The sequence below is a fragment of the Pygoscelis adeliae genome, unplaced genomic scaffold, assembly GCF_000699105.1.
Source record: "Pygoscelis adeliae isolate BGI_AS28 unplaced genomic scaffold, ASM69910v1 Scaffold41, whole genome shotgun sequence".
NCBI classification, from domain to species: domain Eukaryota; kingdom Metazoa; phylum Chordata; class Aves; order Sphenisciformes; family Spheniscidae; genus Pygoscelis; species Pygoscelis adeliae.
Genome location: NW_008824373.1, coordinates 1,635,476 through 1,650,639, shown reverse-complemented (window position 1 = coordinate 1,650,639; position 15,164 = coordinate 1,635,476). Strand labels below are relative to the sequence as shown.

The following is a 15,164-nucleotide window of genomic DNA, read 5'->3' as shown; positions in this document are numbered from 1 at the left end:
TGGGATTTATATGCACAGGATGAGATTCCCCTCACCTAGCTTCCACCAGCCAGGAGTTAAATGACTAGTGTAAATCAGACATCTGAGCAGCCCCTTAAAATCAATGGAGAGAGAAGCACTTCCAGAGAAATGCATCCAACTTAGATTAGACAGGTATCTAAGTTTCTATGGTCCAAGTGTTTTAAGAGCCTAAACTTCCTTAGACTCCTTTGAAAATTCTGCAGTTGGCCAACTATAGTAGATAAGTGCTGCTTTTGATGTTGATGGAAATAATTATAAATACACTGTACAGAAGATTATATGGAAATTTTGTGGAGAAAAAGAAAACTTCCTTCTTTTCTTCTTTTTTCATAGGGTGGAAAAATTCCAGTGAGATGGACAGCTCCAGAGGCCATACAGTACCGCAAATTTACATCAGCCAGCGATGTGTGGAGTTATGGAATAGTTATGTGGGAAGTAATGTCTTATGGAGAACGGCCTTACTGGGACATTGTCAATCAAGATGTAGGTTATACTTTGTCTGTTTGTGAGCGTGTGTGTGTATGTGTTAGAAAAACAAAAATTACATATTGTAAACACATACATATGTGTTTCACTATACATACATAAAATGTTGGTTTAGAAAGACGATTTATCAAAATACTGTAGGGTTCTCACAAAATAAAAAAAATTACAGAGCTTTTTACCTAAATCTTTACCTAAATCTCGAAGTCATTCTTCTGCCATGTGGATGTTGTAGGTCTCTGTCCCAAGTATGAAGTAAAATTAGAACATCAAAAATACTAATATGTGCTCTTCACTTTATTACACTTAAACATAGAAGGAATTAATTTTTTTCCAATAAAAAATAATTCTGACGTTTCTGAACTCAGAGCAATGATCAATCAGTTGAAAAAAGTTGTTAAAAATCTGAGTGGCAGTTAATGGCCTACTTTGGCTTTTTCAAGTTAATTATACAGATTTAACAATACCCTTGTTTGCATAAAATATGACCCAGAGCAACAAGTCAGCAGTAATAGAACAGATGGGTGTTAATCTTGATTTCTGACAAAAGTATCTATTAATATAGAAAGTACACAGGAAAAAGCCATGCAGGTGAGAAAGGTGTCAGAAAGAGTCTCATTTAAAGTTCTTCAGGTCGGGGGCTTGAGTGGTTTTTTTAATTATTATTTTATTTTTTGATTGAATGATTGACACCGAAGTTGAAAAAAAAAAAAAGATAAAAGTATAAATGATGAGTCAGTTTGGCACAGTGCAAAGTTGTTAATATTTGACAGGTCTCAGTGTCAAAGATTTCATGGACTGTCAAAATATGGGCAAACAAGTCCTTGGGGTAGAGAAAGAGAAATATTTACATTCCCTAGACACCCAGTAGAGTTTCATTTCTTTTGACACCTTCCTTCTGTACTAGATTCAAACATAAAAGAAGTCTGACAGGAATATAAGATGCCTTAAAGGCAAACCTTACCTATCTTTCCGGGAACAATAAGGAAAAACTTTTATATCGGGGAGAAATTTTAGTATCATCATGCTTCTTGCTGGATTTTGAAAAGTATTCCCTCTGTTGAAAACTGCAAGTAAAGTGCATGAATGAACCTTTTTCATAAAACGGCTAATTACCCTTTCTTGCAGTTTCATCTCTTTTTAGCATCTTACATAATAACCTTCAATAGCACATAGATAAAGATGCATCAATTGCTTGGTAAAATAGTTTCAAATATTCTTGTATGCTGTGATCTTCAGGCATGTTCTGAAACATACCTCCCAAAACATATACACATCCCACCAATCCCATAGATAAATCTATGATGCAAAAATATAGAATCATCTTATGGTTAGTTATTTATTCTCCTTCACAGTTACCAATGGGAGTATTTAACTGGAATAAAAAATGCTAAATGTGTCTCTTCTAATTTTTTATATACACTCAGGCAGTTTATATATCTTAAGTGTATAATTTTGCCTAAAAGTGGATGTGGGTGTAGTCATAGACCAGATCAGATCTCCTAAATAATATGTCTCCCTGACTTTGGATCTTTAGATGGCATTTCTTTAATTCTGCCCCTCTTCCTTTAACTCATTATTTTAGATTGATGGAGGATGCGAATTTGTGTTGTTACCATTGTCCAGTTACCTGTATTTAATACTTCTTTGTTGGCAACCAGTATATACAGTGAACAGACCTGGCCCTCTTCTAATCTACTTTACATCCTCAGATAGCCTGATTATGCTAAAAGCATACTTGACTCTTAACAGTATTCCCTTTTTCTCTTTTTGCAGCAAAAGCAGAATTTGAAAAACAAATTGTGGGAAGTGTAAATAATATAAATCAATTCTATTACTAAGAACTCCAGCTGTGTTCTCTTTGTAGCTTTGCTTATTTAAAAAAAAAATAATAATTTCCTGCACCTATTTCATTATCTCTGAGTACTGATTTTTGGAACCCCACCCCCACCTTTCTTAGCAGAGTAGACGCTTGTAGTACCCTTCAAAGTGCCCGAGTTTTGTGTAACCTTTTTTTTTTGGAAAAAAAGAAACTTTACTTATCAACATTTTAGAATGTTTTTTCAATGTTTTGGATATTCCCAGCAATTCCATCCATCTCTAGCTAACTCAGTATTTTATATTTCCCAGTTTCATCCTTCTTGCTCAGAATACACATCAAAGAAGCTGGTTCTGCAGTATCCCCAAAGCCTTTTAAAAATAATATCATCATCTTGATTCCCACCTCTCTTCAGGTTTCCCTGCAGATCGTAGTGAACGTGGAAAAGTCCTGTTCATGATCCTTTCATTCATGTTTTCACTATCCATTACACTCTTGGATATAGTCTCATCTAGATGGTTTACCAGTTCTGAGTCTTAGATATTTTGGAGGTTGTATTGCTGTTGGTGTTATCTACTTTTTCATTCCTCATTGATTGTCTCTGTGTTCTGACCTCTTAAGCAACTGCTTCATTTGTAGTAAATCATATGTAGTATGCACAAAGGGTTTAATACCTTTTACCTTTTAGGTCAGAAATTTCTGCATTACTTTCATAACACACCAATTGTCCTATACACACTGTAGCTTATTTTTCACTTCTATTCCACTGCTACTTCTAAGCGTAAGGAGCTGTTCTTTTGTTTTTCTTATTAATACTTTTGCAGAAATCCTCTCTCCCCACACTGTCTGACAGATTACTTCACTGTCTCTAAAAGGTCACTGCACTCATTCTTCAAGGTGTGGATGTTACTGCAGGAATTGAATATTTCTCAGTCGTTTTTGAGTTGTAGGACAGTACTGTTGTTCTAAAAGTACAGATAGAAAACTGGCCCAGGGAGATGAGGCAACTTCCCTGAGGTTGGAAGGACATTCTGTGACACAAACCTGCATTAAGTACCCTGCCACTGGGCTATGCCTCCTCTTTTCACAAAACTTCTTTTCTGCAAAAGGTTTTGATACAATCATGGATTTCAGCCAGCTTTTTGAAGGTCATTTTGTATTCTTTGAAGTTCTATCTACTTTGCAGTCCACTGCTTTTGCATTGTTTCATACAACCTATGGAATATTTTCTATCTGGGTTATTATTTTCACTAAACCGTGGATATTCACCAACTTCATTTATCGTACCAGATCTACTTCCTAGGGCTACACCCGGAACAGCTTCTGATCTTGCTTTCTGTACAAACCGAGGGAGAAGACAGTCCTATGCACTACCCTTCAGGAACAAGCACCCTTCCTTAGCAATTCTAATACTGCTATGTCAGTCAATGTCAGTATACTTGAAATCCCCTGTGAACGGTGTTTCAGCCCTTTTTCACAAGCCTTTCTTATCTGCCTTGCTTCCTGATGTGCTTTCTTATCCTGCCCTCAAGCTTTACAGCAGTTTCCTGTGATTTTACTTTACCAATTTTTATTTTTTACTTAAATCCAAATGGACTTGGCTAAGGAAGTCAATGGGTGGGTGTAATTCTTGCTTCAGACATTTATGCTCTCCTTTGATCATATCATCATCTAGCAGCATCTCTTATTAAATCTAACTTTCTGTTTAGGTGATATATTAAAATACCATTCAGCTAGGTCTTCCTCTCACGTGGCACATTTCTGCTACTTTATCATTAATATAACATGACTAGACATAGGATATAAGTTTTTCCCCTAACAATTTCTGTCTGCTAAACATTTTTCTTGGATCCTTTTATAAGCTCTTCAGGCTTTTTGTATTTTATATGTGCATTCACAGATCCCTATCCATTTACAAGTCAGTTGCTTCTACCACACACTCTTACATAAAAGCCTTGGGGCAAGTAATAATGCTTTCTGAAATAACTCCATTTATCAATCTATCTGTTGCTCCCTTGGTGAATTTAATTGTTGTTCCCTGCTGCTCACTTGACTAGGTAATATAGCTATGTTCTGCACATATAGAGCAATACGCTTAATAAGCCCAAAGATAAAGTTGGGGAAATTATTTGAAAACATGAAGGCTAGTGTCAAAACAACAGACTCATTTTTTTGCAATACTGATGGCAAACTTTAGTTTATTGATTTTTTTGTTCTTCTTCTTTTATTTCTTGAACTGGGTGACAATATATATTTCTTAAATATCCCTTGATGAAAAATGATTAAATATGTTGGCTACTAGGTTATAAAAGCAATCGAAGAAGGCTATCGTTTGCCAGCACCCATGGATTGCCCAGCAGGACTACACCAGCTGATGCTAGATTGTTGGCAGAAGGAACGTGGTGAAAGGCCGAAGTTTGAGCAGATAGTTGGTATTCTGGACAAAATGATTAGAAACCCAAACAGCTTGAAAACCCCACTGGGAACCTGTAGCAGGTAAGAAAAGCTTCAGTGTGAGTTTGTATGATGGTGCGCGTGGCTGGGTTCTGGATATTCTGCTTGGTGGCTGGTTCCAGTTCACACTTACTCCATGTGTGTCTCAGTTCCTCCTCCCTCCTGTTTCCTGTTCTTCCCTTCCCTCATTTGCCCTTCTTTTTTACCATGCTGAACAAAGCCAAAAAGGACTTTCTTAAAAAATAACCAAAATAAAGTAAATATAATGGAACTAATACACTTCTCAGTAAACTACTGCCTGCTTGTCACTCTTTCCACACTCTCACCACTAGCAGTCTTTGTTTTCCTTGTTTCTTAAAACTATGAAGTCTGGAGGGCAAGGATCATCATCTACTGTAGTTTTATATGATGCATCCCTTGCCCTAGGAACTGCTACGGTAGAAATAGTAATTAATAATACACATGCTTGGCCAATGTACTTTGACATTGCCACACTCCAGATTTTTCTCTTTCATTTTCTGGCTTTAACTCCTTTCAGTGATTGCATCTCATTGTGTTTCATGGTGTAGTTTTTAATGGCTTCTTCATAAATTTCAGATGAATTATTTAATCATGATAATCTTTTGATCTGCTAGCTAGATCACTGCACTAGGGAGTCAACTGGCCTGTGTTCTGCTCCTGGTTCTTCTACTGACTGATTTGCTGTGTGACCTTAAGCAACTTACTTTGTGTCTCTGCTCTTTCCTTGTCTTTGTTTTGTCCCACCCAATTGAATAATGGGAATAGCTACTACTATATTTTCTAAGATGCTTAAAAGAATAGCATCTTTATTTTACTCAGCAACTTTAGTTGCAGCTGCTGTCATGCTAGGAAATAAGGTTGATTTTCTGTTGGTAATAGTCCATTAGGCTGATTTTGCTCACTCTGACCTTTCATCTTTTACGTGAATAAGCTTAGGAAATACATATTGTGAGCTACAGAGTAGTCAAGAACTATTTGCAGAATAATCTAAACTGTGTATAAAGGCCTATTACTTTCTACTCTTGACATTTTTAATACCCCAAACTTATTTGACTCTCACCTTGCTAAATACTCCCTGATGTTTTACTCTCTTTGGAAACAACTTACTTTCCTTTTTCCTTCTCCGTAGACCAATTAGCCCTCTTCTGGACCAGAACACTCCCGATTTTACCACTTTCTGCTCCGTAGGCGAATGGTTACAAGCTATTAAGATGGAAAGATATAAGGATAATTTCACAGCAGCAGGCTACAACTCTCTTGAATCAGTTGCCAGGATGACTATTGAGTAAGTTAGTACTGGACATGTTTAACTTGCATTTAGGGAATTTCTAGGTAAAATAATACACAATGTTCAACTCCAAAACTTTACCCTGAGTACAAACATGGTACTTGGGGTTAAGCCAGCCGGTTTAGCAGCTGATGATGTATTAGAGCATCCCATGAAAGGGCAAATACCCTGCTACTTATGTGTGACATCACTTTTTTCCTTGCTTTTGAGACCAATTGAAATAACACCAAGGAGCTAGAATTTGAGGGAGAATGTGGCCCATTTCAAAATATGTATGTATAGGAAAAGAACCACTTTGCCTCCACTACCTAATTGATACCTTTTTCCAGACGTGTACTAGGAGTATGTGGAATTTTCTTCTAATTGGCTGGGGGCTGTCTGTGTCCTGGAAGAAATGACTTTGCATCAGGATAAAAGTCTATAGAAGCCAAATAATTTTCTGAAGGCAAGCATGGCCTGTATTGGTGCCGCCATCTTAAACAGGTCTTCTTGGCACCCTGCAAAGAACGTTCTTGTCCTGGTGGTTGCCAAATACATGTAATTCCTCTTACAGAGAGCAGTGTTTTTCTAAAACAAGTTTCTAAACAGTATTCTCAAGTTTGCAACCCTACTCTTATCTGCCTGGTATCATTAGGGGTCTCAGCCTATAGCTTGGGAACTGTCATCAGAGGCCACAAGCATCTACTAGGTCGGTAGCACTAGTAGCAGTGGAATTGAAACAGCTGCTCCTCTTTCATTTGCATGATGGGTATGGGTCAATATGCAAAAGGTTTCTCTAGGCATCTCTTTAGGAAGCAGAATGTGATCCCCAAAATCTTGTATTTATACATAACTTTGTCCTGAAAGCCACGCAAAGTGTTTTACAAGAGAAGTGTCTCTTTCTTCGGGTGTCCTTAAAAGCCAGAGTAAAAGATTATCATAGTACAAAACATACTGGCCTCATTCTCAGATGTGGAGACACATGCAGTGTGATGACATGACACTTGCCATGTAATTGCACTCCTCGCTGAGAAGTTGAACAGCGCCTGTATGAACTTCACAGCTCTGAGCTGAGGTTCCAGTGTAGCTTCAATGTTAGAAACCTGTAGCCCAGACCACTACATAGCTTTGACTCACAGTTGAATACCATACAATAGCAGTTTAAGTTGAAAAATTAACAATGTACGCATTTATCTTCCCCAGGGATGTGATGAGTTTAGGGATCACGTTGGTTGGTCATCAAAAGAAAATCATGAGCAGCATTCAGACTATGAGAGCACAAATGCTACATTTACACGGCACTGGCATCCAAGTGTGATAGACATTTCTCCCTTATGAGGGAGGTGACAGACTGAGAGAACAGCACTGGCCTTCAGTATATATGAAGTGCTGCTAGAAGACACTTGATTTCCTGGGTCCTTCCTGCAGTGAATAGAAGAGCTACAAGAAGCACCTACAGACTTGAACTCCTAAGTGCCACCAGAATTTATGAAAAGGGAATTAGGATCCACCAGTGGTGGCAAGGAAAACAGCAGTGACAATAAACAAAGTACTACCTGAATAAACATACAAACACCTTGAGCTCTCTAACCTCCTTTTTATCTAATAGACTTTTTAAATGTACATAAAAATTTAAAAAAGAATATATTTGTCAGATAAAATCATGATATTATTGTTGAATTCAACAAAATATTTTCCTTAAATCTGTGATTTCTGAATCTTTTTTTAATAATTTGTGTTTATTCTTCATAAAGACTTTCTTTTAGTATGATGTTTATATCTTTGGACATTTTTAGTGCTAATTCTATGACACATTACTACACTGGGTACCTCTGAAGGATTATTTGAGTTCCTAGAGATTTAAGAAGCATGACCAAGCAATGTATATCTGTCCGAACTTTGGTATCCTTTTGTGCCATTTACTTTTGTTAAATCAGCACTGTATTGACATGGCTAGCTAATTGGCAGGGAGTCAGGAAAATGCAAGTTGCCAAGAGCTCTGATATTTTTTAAAGAATTTTTTAAGGTTACACATATACTATCTTTTAAAAGAAAATAAAAGTGAAAAAAAAAAAAAAAGAAAAGAAAAGAAAAAAGAAAAGCAATAATGATCCCTAAGTAGTTCTAGGCACTTTTAGCAAACTGTTTGCAAGATAATTTTAATGGACTAGAGTGAAATTGAGATATATCCTAAGATGTAGATCTACAACTGTAAACCTGCTGAGACACTGCATTGAATGGTCAAGTGATTGTAGGAGTGTCTCAGAACATGGGTGCAGTTCTCCAGTGTTACCTAAATCATTTAATCTGAGCACATCATGTTTTTTTTCAATACTCTGCTTTAGCAAATCTGAGAGAAATAGCCGGCAAATATTTTATATGAGTTTAAGCTGAATGCAGTCCAGCTGTCAGAATAAGGACATAGATTCTGTAGAGCATGAGGCAAGGGGCAGTTCAAAATTTTCAAGTTTTTTACAAGCTTTTGCTGCTCTGAACAAACAAGCGTGTGTGCTCACACAGACACAACAGACATTCATCAGGAACACAGATGGAAGAGTAGTTGCTCAACAGACTATCTTTTTACACCATTTACTTATGTAATGAATTTTGTTTAATTAAAATATTTAACTACCATAAGCAATAATGAATAGTCTCTTTACAGATCTTGCAGGAATGTATACAAACCAGAGAGAAATGCTTTAAAAAAACTCTGAAAATTGTGAACTACCCCAGCAATGAAATGCTGTACTTCCAAAGAGAATTGGGCTGCTTCTATTGATTTTGATAGAGAAAGATCCCAGGGATCAGTCATAAATTGGTCTTGTTTGATAATGTGGGCATCCACACAAAAAAAATAAAAACAAAAGAAAAACCCTGTAAATGTTCCTTTGTAAAACTTGTAAATTTTATTTATACTGTCTTGTTTTGTACACACATTTATGTGTAGTGAGCTCTGAAGACATTGAAAATGCACTATATTTTTCTATTTTACTTGCAGAGCATCACAAACAAACACGTATATTCAGTGCTACATAATGTGTTTTCCCACATTTAGGACCAAAGATAGTTATCAAAAACTTAAATGCATCATTTTCCCCCTCCTTTTTTCTCACCCTTTTTAGATCACTGTACAGTGTTATATTTGTCATTTTATTTATTTGTTTCATTAGAAAAATCAGTTTGGTTATACTAATTTTTGTCCCCCCGCCTTTGTTGAAGAAAGTCTGTAAAAAGCTTTTAACTAGCATAATCCCGTTACATAGACACTTCCATTTGTAATCTTTGTAATAGACTGTAAATATATTTTTGGAACTATAATGCAATGTGCATAAGGTTTATTTTTCAGTGTCCATATATGATTGTTTATACAATTCACAGCACTTTACAGTCATGCTGAGAAGCCTAATTTATTGCCTGGATTTGGGCAGAGTAAGAAAAAAAGGTGAATATTCTTATTTCATATTAGATTGTCATTCAGTAGAAATGGAGTTATTTTCATGTATGCAGCTCAAGATGGTTTTTTAACTATTAAAATTAATTTTCTAGAAATGCTGTAGAAGTAAGACGCAGAGTAGACTGCATGCCCAATATTGAAATTCGTGCACACAAGCACTCGGCCAAGGCACTTCGTGTAGCCGCTGGAACACTCTTAATTAATAAACATCCATTTTGTGTTATGACAAATGCTAAGTGCCTCACTACTGGGGTGAGCATCTGTGGGCAACTGCACAGGGTGCTTGTCAGTTTTGCTGCTGCTTTAGGCACCCAGCTATGAATTTAGGAGTCTAAGTTCAGACACCTGCTTCCTTATAAATCTTGGCTATTGTTTCTAAGGGCTTGGTGATTACAGGTGCGATGCAGCAATGCTGGTATTGCTGAGAACCAAGAAACCCTAAATGCAAAAGAGTTGAGGCCAGGCTTCACCTTTAGGACTTGTTCAATATTCTGAAGCACAGAGGCCTCAAAGCATGTGTGGTGACCTGGGCTCACACATGTAAAAGTGAGGGCCCTAATGGTATTTCTTCCTTATTGTTCCTTGTTTGATTTAAGCCATCTTCTTTGAATAGTAAATCTATATTAGCATTCATCTATATACCTTGACTGCCTTAATGTTGCCACAGATTTTTACACATTTGAAAGTGGTAGAGTAGACCCAGAAAGCACAATCGCTATTAATACTCCTGTTGTATCTATCTGTTCAGAACATTACTGCGATTTAGAGCACGTGCATGTAAATGGATTTATAACTGGTAGAGCAGCAACATATTGACGTTGGTTGCAGTTCCCCAAGTTCCAGGAAAACGTAGTCCAGTGTAAGAAAAATAAAGTGCCAGAGAAAGTTGATGTTTGTGGGAGGAACTGAAGAAAAAGTTGGGTCAGAGGGAGAGTTAAAGGCTAAATGATGAAACAAATAAATTATCTCATCTCGGTTCTGGCTTAATTTCATGGAATCTGGAAATTGTGCATTGCTAAATTCAGATTGTCAGGCTGTCAGTGAGGCTGATCATTCTTGACTTTATCCATCTACAAGCATCTAAAAGAGAGATGCCTAAGACAAGCAGGATGAATCTCCCTCTGGGAATGCTTATCTCCATTACCTGTAGAGGGAACCCAGATGATTAGCTTAAATTAGGTGTCTAATGTCTAGATAGTTAAAGTTAGGTGAGGTGATTCCTACCCCATATGTCCTTGGCTGCTACAGTTTCCCCCGCAAGCTGAGTGTCGTAGAAAGGCAGTTTCTCCACTACTAGTATGTCCCAGAATGTATTTAAACTGGGCTTTATGACAGAGGTGATTTTTTTTTTTTTTTTTTGTTCAGAGATTTGTAACAGATCATCTAAATGCTTTTTGTATATGGGTATTAATTCTTGAAAAAAATTGTGACTGTTCTGAGGAAAACCTGCCTAGTAAAAGACAGTTATTGAATATTTTAAATAATCAGAAATATTTGCTGACATACTGCTTCAGTCCAGAGGTTATGTGATCAGATATGATAGTTGCTGTTTGCAAAACCATGTTTATCTAAAGCCTTGTCATGTAAAAATCTCCAGGAGGCAAAGATGCTTAAATGTATCTCAAATGGAATGTTGCCCTTAATATCTCAATAACTGAGCTCTGTCTGTATTATTCTCCATTTAAAATGAGGTTTTTTATATTTGTTTAAGCTGGAGTTATCTGGCATCCACTGAGGGAGTTTGAAAAAATGATTTTAAATTAAATTTGCTTTTCTCCACTAATAGTACTATACAGTAAATAGTTTCCACTGTTTTGAATGTTACAAAAACTATTGCTTTAATGTGGGGGATGAAGGGGTTTATTTTTGTTTTGGTGTTGGTATTTTTTTACATTTATTGGTTAGTAGTTGAAATAAAAAAATAATAATTTGTCCTTAACTTTCTAAATAATTCATATATAGCAATTTTGAGAATGATTCAAATTCCACGACTTTCGGGTTACTACTGAGACGGTGATCATGTCACTACAGCCATAATACCAAGCGATGCCGAGACACCCTGCCACAGGGGCGGGTTCAGCTGGCATTCTGTTGCCCAGTAATGGCATGAAGCAGTCCACTGGCTGTGTGTGAGGAATGAAGTCCAACTCAGCCAAAAAAGGGTCATTTAACCTTTTAAAAATATATATGTGACATGTTAGAGTTAACACGTCCTTAATGCATTACTTCCCTGCATGCAGTTAGAAACTGATATGCTCATCATATGCATTTGGTTTTTTGGTGGTTTTTGTTGGTTTGTTTGTTTTATTTTAAATAACTGACATCTGGGGGGCTTGTGGAAGAGAACAGTTCCCAGACAGGACAACAAGCCCAGTTTAAGAACAGTACAATACAAATTCTTGCCTAACAGTAATTCTGGCAGCAGGTGCTCCAGGGTTATTCAGGCAGTTGGTGCTACGATTTGCTGAGCAACTAGCACAGCAGGGTTTCTACATGTTCAGGACCTGTTAGGATTATACTTCTGATGAATTAACTGATATGTAGAAACAGGCAAATTTTTTCTCTCACTAACTTGGAATGGACTTGCTGATGGTAGATCTGGGATTCGCAAGACTACTCAAAATTTGTAGCCTCAAACTATTTTCTAGTAAAACAAGAAATTCTGAGCAGCAGCCTATATTTTCTCTCCTATTCCCTTAAGGGTTGTCAAACCTAGCCAAGAATTACTTTTAAACAGAGATCTTTATTGTTTGCATAGTGCAGCCTTCTATTTACTTGGGAATAGCCAGTTCTGTAATTAAATTTCCTGCAAAAAGGATTGCGGAGGGATGGGGGAGGGGGGAGGGAACACAGAAGTTTGGGAAAAAAACCCACAAAAACAAAGAAAGAAAAACCCAATCCAACAAATGACCTGTGAAACCCAAAGTATGACTGGGCTCACCATTTTTGTCACACATTCCATATAGGAATTTGAAAAATATAAGAGATTAAACCATAGGCATAAAATCTGCAATATCCTGACAAAAGAGTAGTGGCAGAATGCAAGCTACATTTGTGGGAGTTTTTTCCTCTCTGGATTTGGTTTTGTGAGATTTTTAAATTAGGATAATTAACACATGCATTTAAAGTCTGTTGGGACAGGCTAAGGGACAAAATTATTGTGTCTATAATATCCATTAAATTCTCAGTGCGCTTTCAGGGTGGGTAAGAGTCAGGCAGCTTGAAAGTGAAAGGAATCATGTGGAGCTTATATGCTGTACAGACCATGTAGGTTATGTCCGGTGAGATTATGAAAGTTTAAAGGTTAAAGAGGAAAACCCTCACTTTTGTACCTGGTGAAATGTCAGAAGATGGGAGTGAATGGGAAGAGAGGGATGTGAAGCCATGCAGAATGTGTGAGTCTAAGTCGTAGGGCTCTGCAAGACATTGCTGGCAGAGGAGTTAAGGAGTGTCGAGATTTTTTGTTTAAGTAAAGAGACACTGTTAATAAAATATACCTAATAATCTAGTGTGGAGCGGTTTCAGTACTCTGATTTTTCCTCAGGCCAGATTGGAATTTGTCAAAGAGACTAAATTGAGACAGATGGGAAAGCAACTGGTAATACACAGCTTATTCAAGCAGACTTGAAAGAGACATGAAAGGAGAATTTTACATTAAAAGCCTGAAAATAAAACATGAACTCTGATGATATTTACTCTCAGAAGGTTTTAGAGTAGTTTTCTTTAAGTCTAGGGTAATGATGGCAGATTTTAGCACTGATACTATACAAATTGGGTGAAATTAATGTCTAATTAGAGTGACCAAAAAAGAACCACAAGTCAAAAAATAGTTGATGTCTTGATAGACTTCAAAAAATATGTGATACAGCCGTGCGAAACTTATGTAGCCAGCCAAATGAATCTTGGACAAAACAAGACATAATGCCTAGTGCCAGAAGAGCTAAATCAGGAACAGAAAATCTATTCATCCATGGACCAAGGCTTCTGTATTTAATTGAACCAAATAACCAATTGTAGAACTGTGACGCTAATAATAATTAATACTAATAATGAAAAACTACAACTTAGAGGTCATCTGATGGATCATAATATGGCTAACACTGAAAAACACACTCAGTGCTTAAGCCATAGCTATGCCCAAAGACTTATGTGCGCTACTGGTATTAGAGTTCCATGACTGAGTATTCCAAGTCATTCACAAACCGGAGACATTATAGCCCCAAGTCCATAACTAAAGCCTTCCTCTTTTGTACCAAGAAAAAGAAGGAAGGAACACTGAGGAGTCTGTAAGGTCTATCAAGTGCAATAGAAATTATTTTCTGATTATTTCCTTAGAATTACCAAGAAAACCATGAGTTTATCTCTTACATTAAGAAACAAACTTTCTGCTCCAAAGATGCTGTCTCACTGAGAAGAAAAATCATCCGTTAGTTTTACTAGGACATCCAAATCTGGCTTGAAAGAGGCTAGACTGAAGAATGATAGATAGAATATATCCACGTTGATCCCTCGCATTTCATGTCTGTAGGAAAATTACTCAGGCAATTTCTTGACTATCATTCAACCTGACTTACTATGCCAGCTTCCACTGGCTTCCTGAAGGGCTGCATGTCCATTTTTAAGATGTCTGCTGGAAAACATGTTTCAATTTCCTTTCCTCAGGGACCAAACAGCCTATGCCAAGAATGCATGTGTAGCTTGAGAGTAAGAAGGTGCAGGAATCTCAGATTAGTTCTGTCCAGGGTGTTATTTTCAGTCAGCTGTAAATTAAATGTGTTCTCCCACTGAGGTTGCACACAGTAAATTGCATGAGAAATCTGATTTGCCTGGAATAAACTTAGTAAAATCACCCAGATACCTCCTGAAGGCCACTCAGAAATGGCAGGTTTTAAGCAGTGTTTAGGATTTTGTTCAGAAAGTGAAAGAGCTGCGTCTATGGAAAGTCTGTGTGTACAGCTTTCACACCCTATAAAACACTCTACCTACCAAAGTATGGAGCTTTCTGGGTAGCAGATATCCTCTGTTATTCTAACTGAAACTAGACCACAAATGCAAAATCTATGAGTCCATAAGAATAAATTAATAAGAAATTAATTCTGTAACAGAATTAGACCAAGACTTCACCATTTATTCAGTTTGTTCTTGGCAGCACTGGTGCTTCCACGTGGGGTCAGTGGAAGAGTAAGATGGGTCCAGACAATAGAAGAGGAGAACGGGATTGGGTGGAGTGAGGGTACTCTCTGGGTGGGAAAAGAGAGGCTTAGAGGAGGTGGGGGACCTGTGGGTGACTTTGGGCAATCTTAGTATTTCTCTTTCAGAATCTTTGCAGTGCAGAGCCCTTGCCCTCAGCCCATTTAATCTCAGGTCTCTCTCCTGGCTCTTTTACTCGAGTAGCCCCTTAAGTCCTCCCTTATATTACTCTATACAAAATAGCAGTGTCTTCTTCCCCAATAGCCAGTGTTTGTACCCTCATGGGCTGCTGGAGAAGAAGACAGGGCTAGATTCAAATCCAGGCCAATATGTCTACAGGAAGAAATTGGCCAGCAAGGCACTGAGAGAGATTCTTAATGAGGATTTTCCTTTACTATTACTGGGCCTCAGTACTATGGACAAGTGATTGATTGCTGTTGTGGAGAGAAAGGCTG

General features: G+C 37.3%; 1 protein-coding gene across 4 annotated transcripts in view; it reads left to right on the top strand.

Annotated features, from left to right (window-relative positions):
- EPHA7 (EPH receptor A7) overlaps positions 1-15,164 on the top strand; it is a 166,785-nt gene that overhangs the window by 146,738 nt on the left and 4,883 nt on the right. For 2 of the 4 annotated variants that reach the window (XM_009320130.1, XM_009320129.1), the window contains exons 14-17: positions 355-504; positions 4,626-4,819; positions 5,928-6,083; positions 7,269-8,106. In XM_009320130.1, coding sequence (XP_009318405.1) covers positions 355-504; positions 4,626-4,819; positions 5,928-6,083; positions 7,269-7,383 — 615 coding nt within the window. In that variant the 3' untranslated portion in view covers positions 7,384-8,106. Of the gene's footprint in view, positions 1-354; positions 505-4,625; positions 4,820-5,927; positions 6,084-7,268; positions 8,127-15,164 lie in introns of those variants that run through there. The other 2 variants (XM_009320128.1, XM_009320131.1) reach the window with 2 other exon arrangements.